Source organism: Spea bombifrons, chromosome 9, assembly GCF_027358695.1.
Source record: "Spea bombifrons isolate aSpeBom1 chromosome 9, aSpeBom1.2.pri, whole genome shotgun sequence".
NCBI classification, from domain to species: domain Eukaryota; kingdom Metazoa; phylum Chordata; class Amphibia; order Anura; family Pelobatidae; genus Spea; species Spea bombifrons.
In genome coordinates, this window is record NC_071095.1 from 8,844,532 (window position 1) to 8,867,920 (window position 23,389).

At 43.9% G+C, this 23,389-nt stretch overlaps 4 protein-coding genes across 4 annotated transcripts; 3 read left to right on the top strand and 1 right to left on the bottom strand.

Moving 5' to 3' along the window:
- The first annotated feature begins 864 nt into the window (after nucleotides 1-864).
- LOC128504658 (myosin-6-like) lies at nucleotides 865-12,851 on the top strand. The gene is made up of 20 exons (XM_053474796.1): nucleotides 865-953; nucleotides 1,420-1,505; nucleotides 2,314-2,425; nucleotides 2,533-2,668; nucleotides 3,178-3,406; nucleotides 4,141-4,263; nucleotides 4,482-4,591; nucleotides 4,959-5,040; nucleotides 5,426-5,562; nucleotides 5,984-6,094; nucleotides 6,183-6,254; nucleotides 6,484-6,619; nucleotides 7,876-8,007; nucleotides 9,855-9,993; nucleotides 10,253-10,332; nucleotides 10,617-10,769; nucleotides 10,937-11,039; nucleotides 11,568-11,611; nucleotides 11,962-12,109; nucleotides 12,790-12,851. Exons 1-20 carry the CDS (start codon nucleotides 893-895, stop codon nucleotides 12,813-12,815), a joined length of 2,220 nt encoding a protein of 739 aa, XP_053330771.1. The 5' UTR covers nucleotides 865-892; the 3' UTR covers nucleotides 12,816-12,851.
- Nucleotides 12,852-14,290: 1,439 nt separating this feature from the next.
- JKAMP (JNK1/MAPK8 associated membrane protein) lies at nucleotides 14,291-17,126 on the bottom strand. Its single transcript, XM_053474798.1, has 7 exons — nucleotides 17,064-17,126; nucleotides 16,310-16,401; nucleotides 16,012-16,169; nucleotides 15,541-15,747; nucleotides 15,244-15,425; nucleotides 14,726-14,802; nucleotides 14,291-14,555 (listed from the first exon to the last, which is right to left on the bottom strand). The coding sequence occupies exons 1-7, from the start codon at nucleotides 17,119-17,121 to the stop codon at nucleotides 14,337-14,339; spliced, it is 993 nt and encodes a 330-aa protein (XP_053330773.1). The 5' UTR covers nucleotides 17,122-17,126; the 3' UTR covers nucleotides 14,291-14,336.
- Nucleotides 17,127-17,264: 138 nt separating this feature from the next.
- Nucleotides 17,265-19,643, top strand: L3HYPDH (trans-L-3-hydroxyproline dehydratase). The gene is made up of 5 exons (XM_053474797.1): nucleotides 17,265-17,799; nucleotides 18,229-18,398; nucleotides 18,686-18,808; nucleotides 18,932-19,069; nucleotides 19,201-19,643. The coding sequence occupies exons 1-5, from the start codon at nucleotides 17,322-17,324 to the stop codon at nucleotides 19,324-19,326; spliced, it is 1,035 nt and encodes a 344-aa protein (XP_053330772.1). The 5' UTR covers nucleotides 17,265-17,321; the 3' UTR covers nucleotides 19,327-19,643.
- Nucleotides 19,644-20,117: 474 nt separating this feature from the next.
- GPR135 (G protein-coupled receptor 135) lies at nucleotides 20,118-21,760 on the top strand. The gene has a single exon (XM_053475437.1). It carries the CDS (start codon nucleotides 20,118-20,120, stop codon nucleotides 21,723-21,725), a length of 1,608 nt encoding a protein of 535 aa, XP_053331412.1. The 3' UTR covers nucleotides 21,726-21,760.
- The last annotated feature ends 1,629 nt before the right edge of the window (nucleotides 21,761-23,389 follow it).

The window sequence follows — 23,389 nt, forward strand, 5'->3', positions numbered from 1 at the left end:
ATGGTGTCTGAGAATATATTACTGTACGGTGTTAGAGTGAGTGTGTGTATTAGTAAGTAGTGTTAGTGTGTGATGGTGTCAGAGTGTGTATTACTGTATGGTGTTAGAGTGAGTGTGTATTAGTAAGTAGTGTTAGTGTGTGTTGTGTCTGAGAATATATTACTGTACGGTGTTAGAGCGAGTGTGTGTATTAGTAAGTAGTGTTAGTGTGTGATGGTGTCTGAGAATATATTACTGTACGGTGTTAGAGTGAGTGTGTATTAGTACATAGTGTTAGAGTGAGTGTGTATTAGTAAATAGTGTTAGAGTGTGATGGTGTCAGAGGATACATTACTGTACGGTGTTAGAGTGAGTGTGTATTAGTAAATAGTGTTAGAGTGTGTGCGTTAGTGTGAGTGTGTCAGTGTATGGAGCCAAACGTGAGCATCAGGTTAGTGGTGCCAGGGAGAGGGATAAAGAGGATAGAGTGTGTCTGTGTGGATGGTGTGTATTAGTATTTGGTGTTAGCATGTGTATGTGTGTGTGTACATGTATGGTGTTACTGGGCCCCCTGTCTTGTATAGCATGTGGGGTGCATGCTGGAGATAGTGGGGCAGAAACAGACCCAACATGGGGTATTAGGGTGTTACCTGAAATACTGCTGATAATAAAGATCCTGCCCTCACCATGTAATTAGAGCATTAATTAATAGCAGACGGTTGCTGTGATTGGAGTCCCAGGCCACCCCCGCAGGGAACGCCGATTGGGCTGCGCTGCCGTCAAAGCTAACGGCAAAGGCCTTTGGGAGCGGCAGGTCGGAAGATTCCACTGCAGCTTTAAAGGGGTAGGCTGCGTCCGCTTTCGGTTTCTATGGTAACCCGAATTGGAAGCCAGCGGGAGATCTCCGTGCACAATGAGCTCGGTACCGGAGCCCAGCGCCCTGCACACTGTCTTAGAGCACGTCTCGGAAATCGGTAAGGGACTGAGGAGGGATACCGAGGAGAGTTACGCGTATAAAGAACTGCCGGCGCAGAGTGGGGCTAATAACAGCAACATTCCATTTATTGCTATGGCGACTGCACCACTTTTTATTGCTTTGCAGCGCAATTGCCTTTTACTTTTAAACTCTACTAATGACGAGGGGAGTATGACATCCTGCCCAGGCCCAATACCCACATAACTGCCAAGTGTCCCTGTGGAGGTTGGCCAGTCCCTTTTTCAAACCCAAATCCCCTTATCCCCTTATCCCTCTTTTCCAGGAGCTCTGAGTTACCCTGTCAGTGTTATAGAGCCTTAAAAGCCCCGATCATGTGTTTGTAAACAGCAGAGAATGTTTTTATACATGAAACGTGTAAATAAAGCACGGTGTGAGATTAACCGTTACCGTTCCGTATCAGGGGCCACAGTGGGTAAAATCAACTATTTTTTTGCCCTTTTCAGAGACGCAGCTGAGGCATGAAAACTCTGGAATCTGCGGCGAGGTTTCCCGGCACCTGGGGGCCGTCGCGGACGCCGTCAAAGAATTGGTAAAGGTGTAGGAGACCTGAGATCACCGTACCTGGGAACTCTCGCAGTCTGCCCTGAATACCAGGGGGTTTGCCCCAATCCCAGTGTGAAGGGGCAGATTCTTGGGGTCACAAAGTCTGACTCCTTCCTATTCTGAATGGGTTTATCGGTTGCTATGGTGATAAGATCACATTGCATCAGAAATGCTCATTATAAATGTTATCGCTGCATAACTAAGCCTATTAAAGCATGATTACCCAACCTGTGTGCATGCAGGAACACACACTACCGTTCACAAGTTTGGGGTTCCTTGTTTTTGAAAGAAAAGCAAATTTTGTCTATTGAAATAACATGAAATGGGTCTGAAATCCAGCTCAGACAGGGTTAATGCTGTAAATGACTATTGTAGTTGGAAATGGCTGATTTTTAATGGAATCTCTTCATAGGCGTACAGAGACCCTTTATCACTCCCATCACTCCTGTGTTCCAATGGCCCTTTATCACTCCCATCACTCCTGTGTTCCAATGGCCCTTTATCACTCCCATCACTCCTGGGTTCCAATGCCCCTTTATCACTCCCATCACTCCTGGGTTCCAATGGCCCTTTATCACTCCCATCACTCCTGTGAAAACAGCTGAGTGACCCCAAACCTTTGAACGGTTGTGTAGGTCCTGCTATTAGGACTGCCCCAACCAGCCTGGGACAGTCAGCAGTTATACCCGTAGGACTGTTGGAAGGAATACATGCTGGTAATTGGGGAAAGGATTGTCTTGCGGGATAAGTTATGGGTGAGATGCCCCCCCCCCGTCAATTTCTTGTTTATTTAGGAACATGTTAGGAGGGCGACACGCGATCTTCTGGAAATGGAGACGATAGAAACCAGCAAATTACGGTATAAAGCGTCGCGTCTCCCGACGATCATCACAGCGGAGATAGAAGGTAAGCAAACCTCTTAAGGCTCGTGTACAGAAATACAGATCTTTCTTATCTGCAAAAGTGACCTCCGCCTCCTGTACGAATACCCCCTACCTCTACTACTCCTTCAGCCGCAGTTTCCCGCGCCCGGTCGGCCTGTCGGTCCGAGATGTTGGAACTACAGAGTGACCTGCAGAACATAGCAACGAATCTGGAACATACGGCGAGGAGGCAAACGGAACTCGAGGAACTAAACGCGTCCCTGAGGTTTGTCTCCACTCCACGTGCTTCCTTATAGACAACTAGGAGAAACATGCCTCCCAACTGCCCCGCTTTGCACAGGACAGTCCCAATCTGTGATAAAGGGCCATTGGAACCCAGGAGTGATGGGAGTGATAAAGGGGCGTTGGGAAACAGGAGTGATGGGAGTGATAAAGGGCCATCGGAACCCAGGAGTGATGGGAGTGTCTATACGGCTACGAAGAGATTCCATTAAATATCAGCCGTTTCCAGCTACATTAGTAATTTATAACATTAACCCCATCTGCGCTGGATTGTTGATCCATTTTATGTTATTTCCTTTCCAAAACAAGGACGTTTTTAAATGACCCCAAACTTTTGAACATTACTATAAGAATATTTTAAGGATTTTGCGCCATTAACTCTGTATAATAATGGATTCTTCTCTGTTGTTTCTCTTAGTATATGACGCTATAGCGCGTGCCGTAGAAGCACCATGCGCCGTGTAATTACCGTCCTCTGTCTTTGTCGCCCAGACTGCATGAAAAGACGTCGCGGGATGAATACCAGCAGAACGTGGATTTACTAAACCGGCAGATGGCAGAAAAGGCAGATAAAACCATCGCGGTCAATGAGACTCACGGCCGGCGGAAAGACGCCCTGGAAGCGGCGATAGAACTAGAAGCCAGGATGAAGGACCTGGCCGAGGATCTGGTCTCGGAAAGACAGCAGTTCACCGAGGAGAAGAGGAAGCTGATGGAGCAGGTGCTCAGCTACATCAACCGCTTTCTATAACACAGCTCAAGGCTGCACAATTCAAAATATTAAATATTATATATATTATATATATAACTACCGTTCAAAAGTTTGGGGTCACCTAGAAATGGCCTTGTTTAAAAAAACAAACAAACACATTTTGTCCATTAAAATCACATGAAATGGATCAGAAATCCAGCACAGACGGGGTTAATGCTGAAAATGACTATTGTAGCCAGAAACTGCAAATTGTTTACGCAGCTATGGGTCCCTCTCTGTAGTGCTTTGGGCCAATCAACCACAGGTCTAGGTTGCCCCCGCCCAAGGGTTACCCGACCCCCCCCCAAATCTGGAAAATCAGGAACCTAACGCTAATGCTTGGCCCAAAATGACAACATAATTACAGGAAGGCCGGGTAAAATAACTAGTTGATTAAATAATAGCCCCTGTCCATATGGTCCTTAACACCGCTATTCCAAAACTGGCCCCTAGTATGCTGTCCGAGCCCAACAACTCAAATCCCCTCCTATTCTCATTTTCCCACCCCAGGCTCAATCATACCCCCATTGGGACTCTAAAGAAGAACATTATATATAATATAATATATAAATATATAACATTATATTCCGTCCCCCACTCAGCAGACTTTATCGTAACTCGCAGGAGTTGTACTTCCGAGTGTTTGGGAGATTTTAATTTCAGTGTTTTCCCCTCTTGTAAACTCAGCCTTTTTTTTTTTGCAGATCAAGCAGACAAAGGAGAAGACCGAGGAACAGGAGAAACGAAACATAGAAAGCAAGAAATGCTTAAGTCGGACAAAATCAGTGTTCTATGATACTGAACAGAAACTCAACAGAGTAAAAGAGGTGAGAAAGAAGAAAGTGAGTGCGATGAATGGGGACCTCACCAGGGATGGGTGGTCTTCTCTGCTGGGCATTGTGGTCCTAATCGGTTTAGTCTAATGGTGGCTTCTCATCTCTTGTAAATGTAGCCATTAGAATCTTACATCTTCTATACTAAAATAACTTAAGAACGATGAGGCTTCTTGTCCATCCAATTGGGTTTCTTTTTCTCTATCAAAAAGGACATTGTGTGTGTGAAGGACAGTGTCTTGATGTTGGAAGCCTCCCATGGACGTCTGACCGATAAGCTGGACACACAGAGGAACTCATTTGTGGAGCTGTCAGGAAAGAAGTACGGCTACATATAAGCCTACAATTAAATATAAGCTGTTTAGGTGCCGGAGCCAACAGAGACGAGAGGACAGCGGCTCTGAGCGCCTGTCGGGAATGGCACTCGCGTTCTTTTGTTCTTCTTTTGTGTCGACCGGAGCTCTGTTCTACCTCTTATTAGATAATGAAGTAACCATTAATATATATATATAAATGTGTGTGTATATAAATAATATACATTATATATATATATATTATATATATATATTATATATATATATATATATTATATATATATAATTTATATAATAATATATATAGAATGCCATTTTACCCCGATCTACACCATACAAAATTTGTATAATGGATTAGTTATTAATTTATTTCAGAAATAACCTTGAACTGGAAATGGCGAATGTGAAAGCTGATTTTCTGAAAGAAAGCAGTTCTTTAAATGAGAGGATATCGCAGGTAAGATGTCAAAAAGAATTCTTGTCAAAAATAATTATTAATTATTATTCATAGTACAGCGCAGAGCGTTACTGAATGTAACGCAAAGCTGTAAATTGGTTAAAACCTGTAAAATGGTATATCCAACGATCGAGAAAAAAGACGTGAAATCAATGTATTTTATAAAAAGATAGTTCGGCCATCGATTTGTTCTCAGTATCGTTCTCAGGAAGAATAATTGCTGTGATATATTTTGTGTATTTAATAGAGGGAAACGAAATTGTGCAAAATGCGAACAGAAATATATATATATACGGTTCATAAGTTGCATAATAAACAGGTATATAATATCTCTATGTGACGTATCTCGTATATTCTGGCTTATCCTTTCAATATTTCAAAATAGCTGGATGAAGAAATGGCGTCTGCTCAAAATGCGTATCAAACTCTGATAGAAACTAACAAACAGTATTGGGAGGAGTATCAAGCAGCAAAGAAAGAAGAAGAAAAGGAACATGCGAGAAAAAAGGACACTGCGACACAGTACGGTGTTAAACTTTATTGCGTTGTTTTTAAACACGTGCCTCTGTTTTGATTCCTGAAGCCCCCCTTTCCTCCTCTGATGCCCCTCTTTCCTCTGCCTGATATCCATCTTTCTTCTCCTGATGCCCTCTTTTCTAGGAGCCCAGAATGTTTGCAGGGTATGAGGGTATCGCAGGGTTAACAGACCTAAAACTTCCAGTAATGCATAAAGAAACAGCAGGAAACGGCTTTATAAATGAAAAACGTGGTTTTTTTTTTAAGGCGCACTAGAAAACAAAAGCTTTTATTACCTCTTTATTTTTATTGTATTTTACTTTATAATACAGATCAGTAAGTTTTAGATTGATAAACCACTAACACAGGGTAACAAAGTTAGTTTATTTCCAACGATCCATTTCTATGAATCCTAATTGTTCTGCAGGCTTGAAATATCCCGAGCGGATCTCAATGACAAGATGGAGATTTACGGGAAGCTGAAGACGGAGTTAAAAGACATGGAGCGCAAATCTGCGAAACTTACAGAAATTAGCAGGTAAAGGAAGCAGCAACGACAGATCACAGTTTGAACGTGAATGCGAACTATCGAGTAACCATTCCGCGTTATTTGTTTACCCCCCCAGAAATAATATAGAAAACCTCGTCCGTCAGGCAGAAGAACTTAAGGCGAACCTTGAAACGGAAAAGCAAAAAAGGTAGTGTTTGGGTGATAGCGTGTATTGCGCGTGTTTAATGGAAAAAAAGAGGAGGGTTCATGTCTAACTACTATCTGCCAATCAGGGAAGGACGTTGTATGATAGAAGGCGTGGGCTTCCTGCCCAATTCCCATCAGCTTTACTGATTGGCTCCAATATCGCTCTTAGGCCTCTTTTTTTTTCTGCATTTGTCTGTAATATAAATGACATTTTATTTTTTTAACCGAAGAATTGAAATTCAAATTAAAAACCAGGATCTGTTGAAGGAAGTTGAACTCTGGAAGCTGACCGAGGAGACCTTCATGAGCGAAACCAAGCAGAGAATAGAGAGCGGCCAGAAACTGCAGGACTCCCTGCTAGCGGAGGTGAGGCTGATTGTAAATATGTATGATACAGAGTTTATCGGGGATCTATCCTCATCACAGCCTTTAACGCAAGCAAATTAACTTAATAAAACTACGTCATGGAATGTTGGGTTTGTGAGACACAGCTGACATTCACGCAATAACTTCCTGAACCAATCAACAATGATCAGCAACTTAACAATAGGGGAGAGATAAAGTAAAGGGAGGAAAAAACATGCAGGGCCTGAGAACAAGTTAAGATGGTTGCTACCATGGGAAATAAGGCATGGTTATTATAGTAACATAGTAACATAGTTCATAAGGTTGAAAAAAGACCAAAGTCCATCAAGTTCAACCTATATACCTATTGTGTCCCTACTGTGTTGATCCAGAGGAAGGCAAAAAACCCTTATGAAGCAGGTGCCAATTGCCCCATACCAGGGGGAAAATTCCTTCCCGACTCCAAATATGGCAATCAGAATAAATCCCTGGATCAACGTTCTGTCCCTAATATCCATAACTTGTAATATTATTGCTATACATATAGATTGTTTATTTACGACATGACTTTGTGACATATGACATATTATTACGTCCTGGGAAACAAGCACAAGGTCGTAGAGGATGTAATATTACATCCTTTGGGTTTTGCACCGGCCGGGAGGTTAAATAAAATTAAATTAAAAAAAAAATGTAAAAATAGGTGGCCCTCCTACTAGAGATATACATTAAATTAAAAAATGAGACTAAATGTACAATGTAAGGGAGCATTTTACTCCCTTATAGAATTATTCTACTTAAGGGATGTTGTTAAACATAAATCAGGGTTTTTTTAAATTTATTAATAGGATCTCATTTTTTGAAGATTGTTTTTAACATTTTTATTTTTATTGTTTTTTAAATGATACTTTACTAAAAAGTGGTATTAAGAGAAAGCCCTATCTATCCTTCATAAATATATATATATATATATATATATATATATATATATATATATATATATATATATATATATAATTTGTGTGGACACGCAAAACAGGGAAAAGTGGAATCATGGTTGAGCAAAGATATGCTTAAAATTGGCAAAAAGCTCAGTGTCTGTAACCATAGTTGTTAATGAGATTATTCATATGCAGAAATGTAAACTGGCTAGATTTTTTAGAAGTACAAGAATGAGCGCTCGCTTAGCTATTCACAACATGCCCTGATTTATAGTCAGAGGGCGCTGGATGCGTTCGCAATAAAACTGAGTCATTATGTGTATTCTCCGTATCCAGGACGGTCTCCTCCAGAGAGAAATCAAACAGTGGGACGAGCAGATTTACATCTTACGAGAGGAGAATGTAAAAAAGAATGAAGAGTGTTCCAGTCTGGAAGAAAGTCTCTCGAAAGAGCTAGAGAAGCTTCAGGTGAGATCCGTACATTCAGGGGTAAAGAGTGAATCTGGTGGGCAGAATCCCCCCGTCGGCTTCAACTTTGGTGGTAAATGCTTGTTAAATGGTTGTTTTATTTCAACCACAATGTAGCCAGTGGCATGCTTATGTTTATCAATATTTCACATAGTATAAATAATAGAATAATAATGATAATATTATTATGCATTAATAATCATCATAATAATAATTCTAGTACTATTAATAATAATAATTCTAGTACTAATAATAATCATCATAATAATAATTCTAGTACTAATAATAATTCTAGTACTATTAATAATAATAATTCTAGTACTAATAATCATCATAATAATAATTCTAGTACTACTACTAATAATAAAAATAATAATTCTACTTTTAGTACTAATAATAATAATCATCCTAATAATAATAATTCTAGTACTACTATTAATTATTATTATTATTAATAATAATAACGCTACTACTAGTACTAATACTAATCATAATAATATTCTACTAGTACTAATAGCAATCAATAATAATAATTCTAGTACTAATAATAATCATAATAATTCTAGCACTATTAATGATAATAATTCTAGTACTAATAATAATCATCATAATAATAATTCTAGTACTACTAATAATAATAATAAAAATAATAATTCTACTATTAGTACTCATAATAATAATCATCCTAATAATAATAATTCTAGTACTACTATTAATAATAATAATTCTACTACTAGTACTAATACTAATCATAATAATAATAATTCTACTAGTACTAATCATAATAATTCTAGTACTAATACTAATCATAATAATAATAATAATAATTCTAGTACTACTACTACTACTAATAATAATAAAAATATTTATAATAATTCTAGTACTACTATTAATAATAATTCTACTAGTACTAATGCTAATCATAATAATAATAATTCTACTAGTACTAATAATAATTCTAGTACTAATAATAATCATAATAATTCTAGTACTATTAATAATAATTTCTAGTACTAATAATCATAATAATAATTCTAGTACTACTACCACTAATAAAAATAATAATTCTACTATTAGTACTAATAATAATAATCATCCTAATAATAATAATTCTAGTACTAATAATAATCATAATAATTCTAGTACTATTAATAATAATTTCTAGTACTAATAATCATAATAATAATTCTAGTACTACTACCACTAATAAAAATAATAATTCTACTATTAGTACTAATAATAATAATCATCCTAATAATAATAATTCTAGTACTAATAATAATCATAATAATTCTAGTACTATTAATAATAATTTCTAGTACTAATAATCATAATAATAATTCTAGTACTACTACCACTAATAAAAATAATAATTCTACTATTAGTACTAATAATAATAATCATCCTAATAATAATAATTCTAGTACTAATAATAATCATAATAATTTCTAGTACTAATAATCATAATAATAATTCTAGTACTACTACCACTAATAAAAATAATAATTCTACTATTAGTACTAATAATAATAATCATCCTAATAATAATAATTCTAGTACTACTATTAATAATAATAATTCTACTACTAGTACTAATACTAATCATAATAATAATAATTCTACTAGTACTAACAATCAATAATAATAATTCTAGTACTGGTACTACTACTACTACTAATAATAATAATAATCATAATAATAATTCTACTACTAGTACCAGTACTAATAATAATAATAACATTTTTGGTTTTCCGAGCATGTATTCCCAAAACATTAATCAAGTTGGGACACTTTTTCTTGTTTTACTTTAAACTTGTAATTTTATTTGAATATAAAATATCTTTCAGGAAGAACTCGGTGTTTTAGATGGAACTCTACAAGCTGAACGCGAAAAACTTGCGGTAAAAATTCCCGTTCTGACAGAAGCCGAGGAGGCAAATGACAAAGAACAGCAGAAATACGAGGACTTGAAAAAGGAAGCGGGACGTAAGAGATTCATGTCTATTCTGTAAAATATATGTTTTATTGCGTGGAAAATCTGCTGGGATTTTTTTTTGCAGAATGGGCATTTTGGGAACTCCTTCAGAAAAAGTTTCTGGTTTTGTTGCAAATACTTAAGTACAAAATAAGGTCAATATTGTTTAATATATCCTGGAATATAAATCTTTTCTTTTATTAAATAATATTTTTTATATTAAATCATTTTATATAATATATTAATAGTATGTACAACTTTTGTTTTTAGTACTTAAAAGCATAAAGAAATCACTAGAAGTGTCAATCAACAAAATTAAGAAGGATATTGAAACCTACTCAAGCATAAAGGTAAGTTTGTTTTTTTTTTTTGTTTTTTTTTAAAAAAAAATTTTTTTTTATTTTTTAAATAATATTTTAATATAATATTCCATATAATAACTCAATTAATTAAATAAATAATTAATTGTAAGAGGTCTGCCTCGTATCTCGCCCCAGAGCGTTAGGGAGGTGGTCACTGGGTCTTTGCTGGCTGACGTCATGCGAGAAGACCTTTCAGTCCCTGGCGCATGCGTGTTTTAGGCAGGGCCATATTTTGGGTCTGTTTCACTCTTTGTGTCAACAACGTGTTTCAGGAATCCAAAAAGTCTTCGTTGAAAGACCTCCGAAAATCATCGTTTGAGAAACTGCAAAAGGAACTGGAAACCATAACCACGACGGAGAAAGACATCTACGAGGTGAACCGAAAGCTGGAACTTGTTATCATGGAGAATTGCCGGCTGAAATTAGTAAGTAACGAATAGTAATAAGTATCGATTATCTGAAATCTGGGTAAAAAAAAAAAAAAGTGTATCATTTGAATCTGCAGAAATATCATTTTATGTGTAATTAAATAGAACGCCACCTTGCCCTTTGAATTTTTTCATGGCCACCAATTAAGTTATTTTGTGAACAGCGTAATACACAACTGAAAGAAGACATCGATAAAGCAACAGAAGGAGCAAAGAAACACAAAGCAGCTGAGAAAAGAATGCGAGGAGAGTTGGCTGCCCTCGTCGGTGAGATATAATGTATCAATGGCCAATGCATCGTATGAGAAAAGTATTAATCTGGTATCTGTTGGTATATGTTTGCATGTGATATACACTACTGTTCAAAAGTTTGGGGTCACAAATGTCCTTGGCTTTAGAAGAAAAGCAAATTTTGTCTGTTAAAATAAGATGAAATGGATGAGAAATCCAGCGCAGACGGGGTTAATGCTGTAAATGACTATTGTAGCTGGAAATGGCTGATTTTTAATGGAATCTCTTCATAGGAGTACAGAGGCCCTTTATCACTCCCATCACTCCTGTGTTCCAATGGCCCTTTATCACTCCCATCACTCCTGTGTTCCAATGGCCCTTTATCACTCCCATCACTCCTGTGTTCCAACGGCCCTTTATCACTCCCATCACTCCTGTGTTCCAATGGCCCATTATCACTCCCATCACTCCTGTGTTCCAATGGCCCTTTATCACTCCTATCACTCCTGTGTTCCAATGGCCCTTTATCACTCCCATTTTCTATTCATTTTCTCCTCTGCTCAGAAAGCATAGAAGAAGGCTGGGAGAACGACGCGTTTGTTTCCAACGTAAGTTTGCATTTCACTTTATTTGTTATTCATGTCGCTTTCTTGGTGTAATAGTTGTTTTTTTTTAGTATTTAGTATAAGGAATTACACTACGTTTATCTGATGGGCTCTATTCCCTAAACCAAGCTACGCCTAAACTTGGCTCCTGCTTGGGATATCAAACAACTTTAACATGCCCACCACGTCGTCCTTAATGGGGGCTGAGTTGACCTTAACTGGAACTCAACAGGTGGATAACTTACCACCGCGGCAGGCATCGCAATTCAGTTTGGGGTTTAGTCAACGACTAGACCTCCCACCAAGCTTTGTGTGTTAACTCTATAATGTGGATTAACGTTGGATTTATAAAGGATTTTTGCGAGCGAGATGAGGAGATTCTGGACGCCATCGTAGAGCTTATTAAAAAACTTACCCTACGAGAGGAGAAGATCGGGCATCTGAACAGGAATCTGCAGGCGCAATTCATGGGATTGGCTTCGCTGTTGGAAAGCAAAGCAGGTCTGGTATAACGGTACGAGCCTTTAACGTTCTGCGCCACGGGCTAAAAGTATATTTTCAAGCTGGAGATGGTAACTGTGACACGTTGAGGACCAGTTATGGGATTCTGTCCAGTAACTGGTCCTCGGTGGGTCACAGTTACCATCTCCAGCTTCAAAATATACCTTAAGCCCATAGCACAGAATGTACGTAAATAATATTTCCCTAATGCACGAACGCCATTTAAAAGGAAACGATGGCTGGAGCGGGAGCTGTGGGTGCATGGCGGCCAGGTAACCGGCAGGGTCATGTGACGTGTATGACGCGACCGCGCTATAGGAGATGCAGTATGTGAGACAGGACTCTGTAAGGTAAAGGAGATGGGGAGGTGTGTGTGTGTGTGTGTGTGTGTGTGTGTGTGTGTGTGTGTGTGTGTGTGTGTGTGTGTGTGTGTGTGTGTGTGTGTGTGTGTGTGTGTGTGTATGTATATATGTATATATATGTATATGTATATATATAATATATTACACACACACAGTGTTAGTGTGTGTGTTTAAGAATGTGGTGTTAGCATGTGTGACGGGTGTTGTGTGTTAGCAGAAGGCGTACTGTGCGTGATTGAGACACGTGTATGATTGCATTTATCTGTGTTGAATATTATTTGTCACTCGCTTATGATCTTATTATTTTTAAATTTTCAGGAAAAGGAAAAGTGTTTTCGCATTAAGCAGAAAGAGACGTTATGAATCATTATCAATATGTAATAAAGGAAAGAACACGAAGAACGCCTCCGACTCCTTGGATTCAATAAATGACCTCAGTTTCTCCAAATATATTAATGGATGTGTGGCCAAGATATGTAAGAAGTGCTATGACATCATAACGTTAAACCTGCGTTACCTTTGCACTCATTCACTGACAAGGAAGGAAAAACCTTCGGACCCCACAGCCTGATCATCAACTCCCCGCCTGGTGATCCAGAGGAAGACAATGAAACGTGGGGGGGACAAAAGGTTGTTGCTGGATTCCAAGTAAGAAAAAATCCTTCCTGACCCATCGAATAGGCGATCGGCTACTTTTCTCTGGGTCGGGGAGGAATCACAGATCCACCGCGTGTTGTGCCGCCCGAGAGCGAGACGGACAGACCCCCCGCACACGACTAAAGACAGCGATTGTCTTAACTAAATCAAGATGCTATAGCTACCGCTAAGCTCACACGCTGCCGGCTCCGGACGATTATGACATGGTAAATTACATGTATGTAGTCCCTGGCTCAGAGGCTATAGTTGCCAACAGTCCTGAATTTCCTATGCAAGACCTGACAACTGGGATGGCTTACATGCCAGCTGTGCCGGTAGTTATCCTGTTGATTGGTAGTGTATTATAGCAGACATTATGATTGATTTTAATCTTTTTATTACGTATTACAGACATTAACATGTAATAAAAGAAAGAGCACAAGAACGCCTCGGACTCGTTTTAAGCAATAAGTGACCTCCAAATAAATATATTAACGCTACGGCGGTCACCTAATACCCCGGTGAGTTCAGAGCGGGTTACATAAACGCCAGGGGGTGGTTTCACCGCTCAGTGCAGCTGTTGTGAGTCTGTATCCATTGAGTAACAGCGTCTCGTCCACTCTGGCCCTCGGTATATTTACTGTCTAAACGGAATCGCAGAATGTTCTACAGGCACTGGTAATACGAACTTTGATACATAAACTGGCACATGAACGCAGAATATAACATATATATATATATTATACATACATTATACTTACAGACACATACGAGTGTGGGGCCTTGTTTAGCTCATAGAAACAACCCTTCATATTTGAACTGTCTATAATACTGCGCGACTCGCCTGGCACACCTTGTTGGTTGTTTTTGTGGCTTGGAGCCTTCCTGAGAACCAAATGTCTGTTCTATAAGGATTAGCCGCCAGCACAGGAACCGTAAAGCTTTCCATCCAACGTATGAAAATATCAGGCTGCGTTGGCATCAAGGCGATGGCGGCCAACAAGCATAGCCTGTCGGGGCTACAGTATCATCCAACTGCAACAAGCACATGCGCAAGACATCCATTACTAGCAGCGTGAGCTGATGACAGGGAAAAGGGTCGTGGCACCGACGAAGCAGCCTGGAATAAATATATGCGACAAAAGCCGATGGGGTCGGACCTCACCCTTTTACAACCCCCCGATTTGTATTTTTTGTAAATCCTCTGGTAGTCCGTGCTGGGGTTCCGGCTAATGGCCGCTGCCTTCTTCTAAACGGATCCGAGACGGGTCGGTAAACTTGGCGGTGAGGAGGTAGAAGAGCGTAGGACCCGGAACCAGAGCCAGGAGAGGCAAGTCCCGTTCTAGCCTGTCCATTCTGGAAATGGAGATGATCCCGTAAGCGTGAATCAACCAGTGGCTCAGGAGGACGACGAGGCGTTTCTTCCTCACCAGGAGATCCTTAAAGGACTGAAACAGGGAGAAAAATAAATACATAGAACGCTAAATACCAGGTTTGTCATAAAAAGACACGGCGTACATTTGTGTAAATGAATTATAATTGAAGTATATGTCTGTATGTTAATCGCTGGTCTTGGTGCTGAGAACACTATAGAAGAGATTAAAGATGCTCGTCTTACCTCGATCTCGGACGCAGACATATACACAGCCAGGGTTATCAAGGATAATACCAGGACGATGTACGGGAAGGCATAGTCTGAAAAACAGGGCAGGGGTTAAACTCGGCTTGTACATTCATTAGCTCTCTCTTTAGATCATTCCCCGCAGCAACCCTTTAACGAAGCATGGAGGGCAGGGAGCCAAAGTTTGTCTTTTAATCTGCCAATCCGAATCAACTGGACCCGATTATTACACAGACCGAAAGCAATGCATTGTGGGCGATATGAACAGGATTATTAAATGTTCTGTTTTATCCATGGGATAGACGTACAGCTTCTGAATCTAAGACTAGACCAGCGACTGATTAAGGTTTTAGTCTTTACAGCAGGAGAAACGGGTGACTAAAGGGGGTTTATACGTTAAACAGCTTTAGGTTTTGTAAGCTGTCAAGCACGAGACGTCAGCGTGTCACTAAATGACATCACACTCCAGTGCAGAGTTTAACGCCGACCTCACATTTCTTCTAAGCGGTACTTACACAGCAAGCCGCCCCCTACGGCCTGGATCACAGTCAGGATCGGGAAGAAGTAGAGGGCTGCGTAGATGCTTTTAAAGCGGTCGGATTTCCCTAGTCCGCAGGCAATCTTCTTAATCAGCAGGGGCCGCAGGAGCATCATCAACACCAAGCAGAACGCGTAGTAAATAAACACTATGGTGTATCTGCGGGAGGCAAAGTACAAAAAAAAACCAGATCTGAGAATATTTGTTATCTATACCTGGAAAGGGGTCACTAAAGATACACACGCGGCTGGGTGAAGTCCCCAGGTATACTCACAGCGGGTAGACAGCCTCGTGGGTACAGTGCAAGGTATTGACGTAGTCCGGGCTGGGGTTATAAAGCATGGTGTACCAGTCCGACAGCATCTGTACCCGGCAGGAGCGGATGTGCAGATACCCAATCGGGTCGCTCAGAAGCAGGGTGACCAGGGCAGCCGCCGTGCATTCAAACAGGGCCGTGATGTGCTGGAACAGAGCGCTGGAGCTAAAAGGGAAAGAGCAGGGTTATCAATCAGCAGCTGACATTATTGTGAGCAGAAATATATAATATAATAGATATATATATATTTATATATATATATATATATATATATATATATATATATATATATATGTGTGTGTGTACTGTATATATATATATATATATATGTATGTGTGTGTGTGTGTGTGTGTGTACTGTATATATACACACGTGTGTGCAGTGATCCGTACTTATTAAGTCAATTTAGAGAAAAAGACTGAGACTTACCTCTTTTTCCCTGAATACCACTCGATAAAGAACCAGTGCAGGACTAAGGGCAGCATGGCCATGAAGCCCAGGTAAAGCCAGTCGTACAGCTCGGGAGACTCCGTACACAGCCGGCAGATCTTGGTGGTAATGTTGGTCCTCTGACCTCGCGGGCAAACCTTAAAAACAGTTTGGGGGGGGGGAGTCACTCGGCTGTTTCCATGGAAACCAAGGACATTTCTGGCTGTAACATAATTGCCAAAGGTGTTTTTCTTACCATCAATTAGCCTTTTAAACATAAAATTTAAAAAAAACTCACCCCGCAGTCTCCGTATATTTCAGTCGTTCCGTTTACAGCAACGACGGGTTTCCCGCAGTAAAGGCCGAAGCACGGTCCCTGCGCCTCCCCGGCTGCAAATGACAAGAGAAAAAAAAAGTTAATCTATGTATAAAACAAGGGATTTGCTAAATTTTAAACATGGAATTTGCCGGCAGGTCGGCCCCCGTCGGCCCAATCAAACCTTAATCAGTCGTTGGTCTCGTCTTAGATTTAGCATCCCATGCATGTTTAAATCCCCTCGCTGCGGTATTTACCGCCATAGCAACCAATGGAATAATTCAGCCAGTGTCACCATTCTGGTGGTTGCTATGGAGATAACACCAATTTTAAATGCCTGCATCAGCTTCATTTTTCTTTTTAACACATACCCCGGGGTTGTTTTTTTTCCCAGCTGCTGTTTGAAAGGAAATCCGACGCCCGGTATTTCCAGAGAAAACTTCAGTTTTTAGGTAAAATTAATAGCCGCGTAAAGAATGATATGGAGACCTTAAAGCTTTATCTATAGGGGGAGATTTACAACATTTATTACTTATACATTTATTATAAGGGGTGAAAGTGTCATATTATTCTAAATCATTCATATATTTACCATAACTCCTTTAAATGTATGTTTTGCATATGCATTTATTATCTGGTAACCTTGGAAACCTGTATATTACACGGGATTGCAGTATAAATTAATTTACATCCCCAGCAGCAGTAAATAATGTCACGTGTCTCTATTGCCTCTCACCCATTTGCCCCCAGCCTCGGTTCTCAGGGATCCCCCAATACTTCTCTCCAGCAGACATTATCGGCAGCGCTTCCGGGTCTGCACGTGTGACGTTGGACGGGGTCCGAGAAGGCTTAAGGCTTGCTTCCTTCGGCCATGTTTAATGTGGGCGCCCGGTGCCACTTACACGAATGTACGGTTAGTTTTGTTCCCAGTTCTGTGCCCAGAACAAAGATGGCCGCCGCGGCTTCTAGATTGGTTTCCTAGCTGTCAGTGGTCATGTCGGCTCGGCTGCCTCCGCACGATGGACCGGTGCTGTCCGTGGTGGACATGCACACAGGCGGGGAGCCAGTGCGGATAGTGCTCAGCGGGGCCCCGGAGCCGGAGGGCCTCAGTCTGCTGGAGAAGAGGCGCTGGGCGCGGGATCACCAGGACTGGGTCCGCCGGGTGCTGCTGCTGGAGCCCCGCGGGCACCGGGATATGTACGGGGCCTGGCTGGTGGCCAGCGAGGAGGCCGAGGCCCACCTGGGGGTGCTCTTCATGCACAATGAGGGTTACAGCACTATGTGCGGGCACGCCGTCATTGCCCTGGGCCGCTTCGCCCTGGACTACGGTCTGGTGAAGGAGGCCGCCGGCCCCGAGACCCCGGTCAATATCCACTGCCCGTGCGGCCTGGTGCGGGCTTATGTCACCCACAGCGAGGGCCGGAGCGGAGCCGTGCGCTTCCACAGCGTGCCTGCATTCGCCTGGGCCACAGGTACCGGACTGGGGTATGTCACAGGCAGCCTACCCCCGTCTGACGGGGCTGGGGGCATCTCATGGGGAACCTACCCCTGCCTGACAGGACTGGGGGCATCTCATGGGGAACCTACCCCTGCCTGACAGGACTGGGGGCATCTCATGGGGAACCTACCCCTGTCTGACGGGGCTGGGGGCATCTCACGGGGAACCTACCCCCGTCTGACAGGGCTGGGGGCATCTCACGGGGAACCTACCCCCGTCTGACAGGGCTGGGGGGTGTAATCTTCATCACTGTCCTGTCACCCAATTTACCCCTAAATATACCCCACACTGCGTAGGCAAGGTGTCCGTGGCGAGGTGTGAAGGTAAAACACTATTAAATTGTGCACCGTGAGCGCTGTTGTTGGCGGCTCTGCCCCGGACTGATGCCGTTATTTGCCCCCAGATGTCCCGGTGGAGGTTCCCGGTTACGGGCCGGTAGTGCTGGACGTGGCGTACGGAGGAGCCTTTTACGCGTTTGTTTCCGCGGAGAGGTTTGGGCTCGATGTTTGCGCCTCGAAGACCCGAGATCTTGTAGACGTGGCGGCTGCGGTAACCAGTTCTGTAAAGGAGCAGGTAAAAGGACCCTCGCACCCCTCCTCCGTACCTGCCGGACCCTCGCCCCCCCGGCGCCTCTCTCCTCCTCGCCTGCCGGACCCTCACCCCCCGGCGCCTCTCTCCTCCTCGCCTGCCGGACACTCGGCCTCTCTCCTCCACGGCCGAAGGACCCCGGTCCTCTCTCCTTCGCGCCTGCCGGACCCTCGGCCCCCCGGCCTCTCTCCTCCCTGCCGCCGGAGGATAACGCTCGGCACGGCAGGCGATGGGGAGATCCTGAACCCTGTTCTGACTTTGTGGGCTTTTAGGTTAAACTGACGCACCCGGACAGCGCCGACCTGGCCTTCCTGTACGGCACCGTGCTCACCGACGGAAAGGACGCATACAGCGAGGAGCCCACTGCCAACATGTGTGTGTTTGCCGATTCCCAGGTACTTGCCGTCACGGCGGAGGCTGATAGGCCAGCAATGCATGTATTCCTGGGGAGGAAAAATATTATTATTATAAAAACTTTATCGTATTGTCGAGGGGTCACTCTTCTGTTGTTCATTCAGGTTGACCGCAGTCCTACAGGTTCGGGAGTGACGGCACGTATCGCATTACAATACCACAAGGGTTTAATTCAGCTCAACCAGACCCGGGCGTTTAAAAGCGGCGCCACGGCGTCCGTCTTCACCGGAAAGGCACTGAAGGTATTTTAACCCTTTCTCGCTGGTGCGCGTCACAGAACAACGTATCACGTCACGAGTGATGCGTCGTGATAACGGCGCGATCGCCATGGCAACCAGTGGCATTTTAATAACTGTGGCATTTTCGCACCCAGGAAACCACGTGTGGCGGGTTCAAAGCCGTGGTGGTGGAGGTTTCGGGACGCGCCCACTACACGGGCACGAGCAGCTTCGTCACGGAGAGCGAAGACCAACTCAAGGACGGATTTCTTCTTAAGTAACCAAACAGCGACGCGGCCGCAACGGGAATAACGCTGTCCACGAAAGTGACTTTAACTGAGATGTGTGACGAGACCAGCACGGCTGGGAGGCAGATCAATCTTTAAATAAATCACTACTTTAATAATTTGTGGCATGGCCAGGGGTTGGTATGCTGTGGATACTGTGGTTTGGGGTGTTAGCGTGTAGGCAATACTACATACGGTTCCACTTTGAACACGTTACTAAAACGCCCCACGATCCCTGTGACCTCTCGGTGTCACGCAAACCACACGTTAATCTTTTTAAATATGTAAATGAATAAAATATTATGACCCTTTCCACGTGTGATTTGCCGGGGGTGTAGAACATACTAACTACATATATGTAAATCACACGCCTTAAACCCGTGCGCGGCCCCCGATCCGCCATCCCATATACTCCCAGTTCATTCCCTTACTGTAACTGGTTTTGAAATGACCCCCTGTACATGTTGCTATGGATACAGAGCATGTGATGCCCCCACATCTGTCTCCTAAATTCCCCTGTGGCATGAAGCAGGGGTGGCTCCTATCATCCTCATCCAGCATCAGGCTGCTCGGATCTTAAAGAGTTAACATTAATCCATTTAAACAGCGGTAGCTGCCATCACACCTCATTCATTGTCTGGCTGAGGATCATGAGATTTACCACAGCCTGTTGATTGCTCTAAGCACTGGCGATATAGTACATTCGGATACAATATGGGACGCCCAGCAGGCTCTGTAGCAAATAATGCAAGGTGTACCCGAGTACAAACCCCTGCCTGAGCATGATGGGAGTTGCGGTTCAGCAGCAAAGAGGGCGCCTCCTGTATTGCGTATTGATTCGCTCCGGCTCCCATTACGCTCAGCCGCGCATGCCCTGCCCTGGGAGCCGTGCGGTTGTAATCCTGCCAGGCTACGGCGCGCACAGAGTTAACACTCCCCCCCCTCCCTTCCTGCCGAGATTCTGTTTCCCTGGCAACTCGCGTGACGTCTCATGCCCGGGCCCGCATCTCCGGTTCGGCCAGCGGAGCAGCGTCCTATCCCTGCTTCTCCTGCCGGTGGCCTTGCACAGGTGTGAGGGATGCCTCCCCGTCGGCCGGCCGCGACACATGGAGCCTCCCCTGCTGCCCCTGGCTCTTCTCACCAACCTGACAGCTGCCCCCGCCGGGGCCACGGAGAGCAGCGGCGGCCCCCCAGAGCCCGGGCCCGCCGAGGAGCAGCCAGGCAGCCCCCTGATGCACGGGGTGGCCGTAGCCTGCCAGGCCCTGCTGCTGCTGGCCATTTTCCTGCTGTCCTGCCTGGGTAACTGCGCCGTCATCCTGGTGATCGCCAAGCACCGGCAGCTGCGCACCGTCACCAACGCCTTCATCATGTCGCTGTCGGTGTCCGACTTCCTGGCCGCGCTGCTCTGCCTGCCCTTCTCCTTCGTGCTGCTCTTCAGCCGCGGCGGCGTCTGGCTCTTCGGCGACCGCTTCTGCTTCGCCAACGGCTTCTTCAACTCGTGCTTCGGCATCGTCTCCACGCTGACCATGGCCCTCATCTCCCTGGACCGCTACCTGGCCATCGTCCGCCAGCCGCAGGAAAAGCTGGGCCGGACCCGCGCCGCTCAGCTGTTGGCCGGGGCTTGGCTGACGGCCCTGGGCTTCTCCTTCCCTTGGTACCTGCTGGCCCGGGAGCACTGGGTGGTCCATAAGCGGGGCTACTACCACTGCATGTACGTGTTCCACTCCGCGGGCTCCCGGCTGGGGGCCACCTACAGCATCACCCTCATCGTGCTCTGCTACCTGCTGCCCTTCGCCGTCATGTGCTTCTGCCACTACAACATCTGCAAGGCCGTGAGGCTGTCGGAGATCCGCGTGCGGCCGGTGACCACCTACGCCCACCTGCTCCGCTTCTACAGCGAGATGAGGACAGCCACCACGGTGCTGATCATGATCGTCTTCATCATCTGCTGCTGGGGGCCCTATTGCGTGATGGGGCTGGTGGCGGCCGCGGGGAACTACCCCTTTACCCCGCTCATGGACACCGTGGCCATTTGGATGGCCTGGGCCAACGGCGCCATCAACCCGCTCATCTACGCCATCCGTAACCCCAACATCTCCGTGCTCCTCGGCCGCAACCGAGAAGAAGGCTACAGGACTAGGAACATAGCGGCCTATCTGTGCACCCAGGGTCAGAGCCGAGAGGCCCGCGGCCGGGCCGACCCGATCCGTGACCGGTACAGCACCAGGCACGCGCAGGGCAGCCGGGTGTCGTCCTCCAGTCCGGCCAACGGGGGCGACGTGGCTATGTGGGCTTGTAAGAACCCAACCGTGCTGTTTTGCCGGGACGGCCAACCGGACACCATGTCGGAGACGGCGGCCATCAAGACTGAGACGGCGGACACGAGCCTGTAGGGTTGACCTGATCCGTCAGTACTGACACTGGGGGTCCCCGGTGCCCCGCAGCTTGACGACGGGTCCGTTATCCATAAAGTGTTCAAATAGCGGCACTGAGCCCGACCGGCGCGGTAGGTGGGCAGCAAAGTGCCGCGGATGGCTCATTCCAGAACTTTCTGAAGGTTCTGAGCTCGGAATTTTTATTTGAATATTTATTTTGCATAAAGAGTACCAAGCGATCCCCTGTCCTGTTTAAAGGGACGAGTTAAAGGGGCTGTATCGTGGGGCCAACTCTGTCTGTTTATCGTTTGTGTCGACGCTGTTGTGATTTTTATTTGTTAATATGTTTTTTTTTACTCTGTTAGGGAGCAGCGGGTTCAGGTCCCGGCACCGAGGCCGGCAGCCGCCTCATCGTCCAATGATATATATTATATACGTGTTCTGGTAAACACGGGGTGTTTAATTTCCGAGTACTTGAAAACATTTTACGTGCCATCTACTTCAAAAGGGAGCTTTAGGAGGTTCTTCGAATCGTTGTTATGGAGGCGGAAGATCTGCCAAAATAACTTTATTAACAATGTAACAAAAGAATTCCTTACGCTATATAATATGCAAATTAGAGGTATAGAAACGGGACGGCCGCTGCCATTATAGTGTTTTGGTCCTGTGTGTGTGTAACGATATCATTCCCAATCAGGGTTAAAAATATGGAATCATTTCAAGACCACGGTCCGTTTTGTGGCCCTAGGGCCGGATCTGTGTTCTATTAATGTATTGCCCCTTTAGGGGTGGCGGTGGGGTAATTAGATTCAGGGTAGACAGGTTGATCCCTGCAGAATGTACAGCCATATTTAATCAAGACACTGTGAAACAAGTATTATTGGGGGTATTTGGGAATAATAAGTATTATATAAGATTAAGTCTTATTTATTTCTGTATGTTTGCAACAATTATCAGATTGTTTTTTTTTTGTTTGTTTGTTTTTTAACCACTCGAGTGCCCAAGTGACAAAGTTCTTGCTTTGTTTTGCTTTACCCTGAAACCTGGTGTTCCTTTCAAAGGGTATTGCATGGAAATGGCTTGAAAGAGTTAATTAGGCTTTCTCAGCCCAAATATAATGTGTTTTACGTAACCGATTTATATGGGGGCCGTAACACTCGTATCGTGTTATTCGTTACTTGGAAACTGACATATATATATATATATTATACTACTATTCAAAAGTTTAGGGTCACTAAGAAATGTTCTCGTTTTTGAAAGAAAAGCAAATTTTGTCCATTAAAATAAAATGTTGGATGAGAAATCCAGCGCAGAGGGGGTTAATTTTGTAAATCATTGTTGTAGCTAGAAACGGATGATTTTTAATGGAATCTCTTCATAGGCGTACAGAGACCCTTTATCACTCCCATCACTCCTGTGTTCCAATGGCCCTTTATCACTCCCATCACTCCTGTGTTCCAATGGCCCTTTATCACTCCCATCACTCCTGTGTTCCATTGGCCCTTTATCACTCCCATCACTCCTGGGTTCCAATGGCCCTTTATCACTCCCATCGCTCCTGTGTTCCAATGGCCCTTTATCACTCCCATCGCTCCTGGGTTCCAATGGCCCTTTATCACTCCCATCACTCCTGGGTTCCAATGGCCCTTTATCACTCCCATCACTCCTGTGTTCCAATGGCC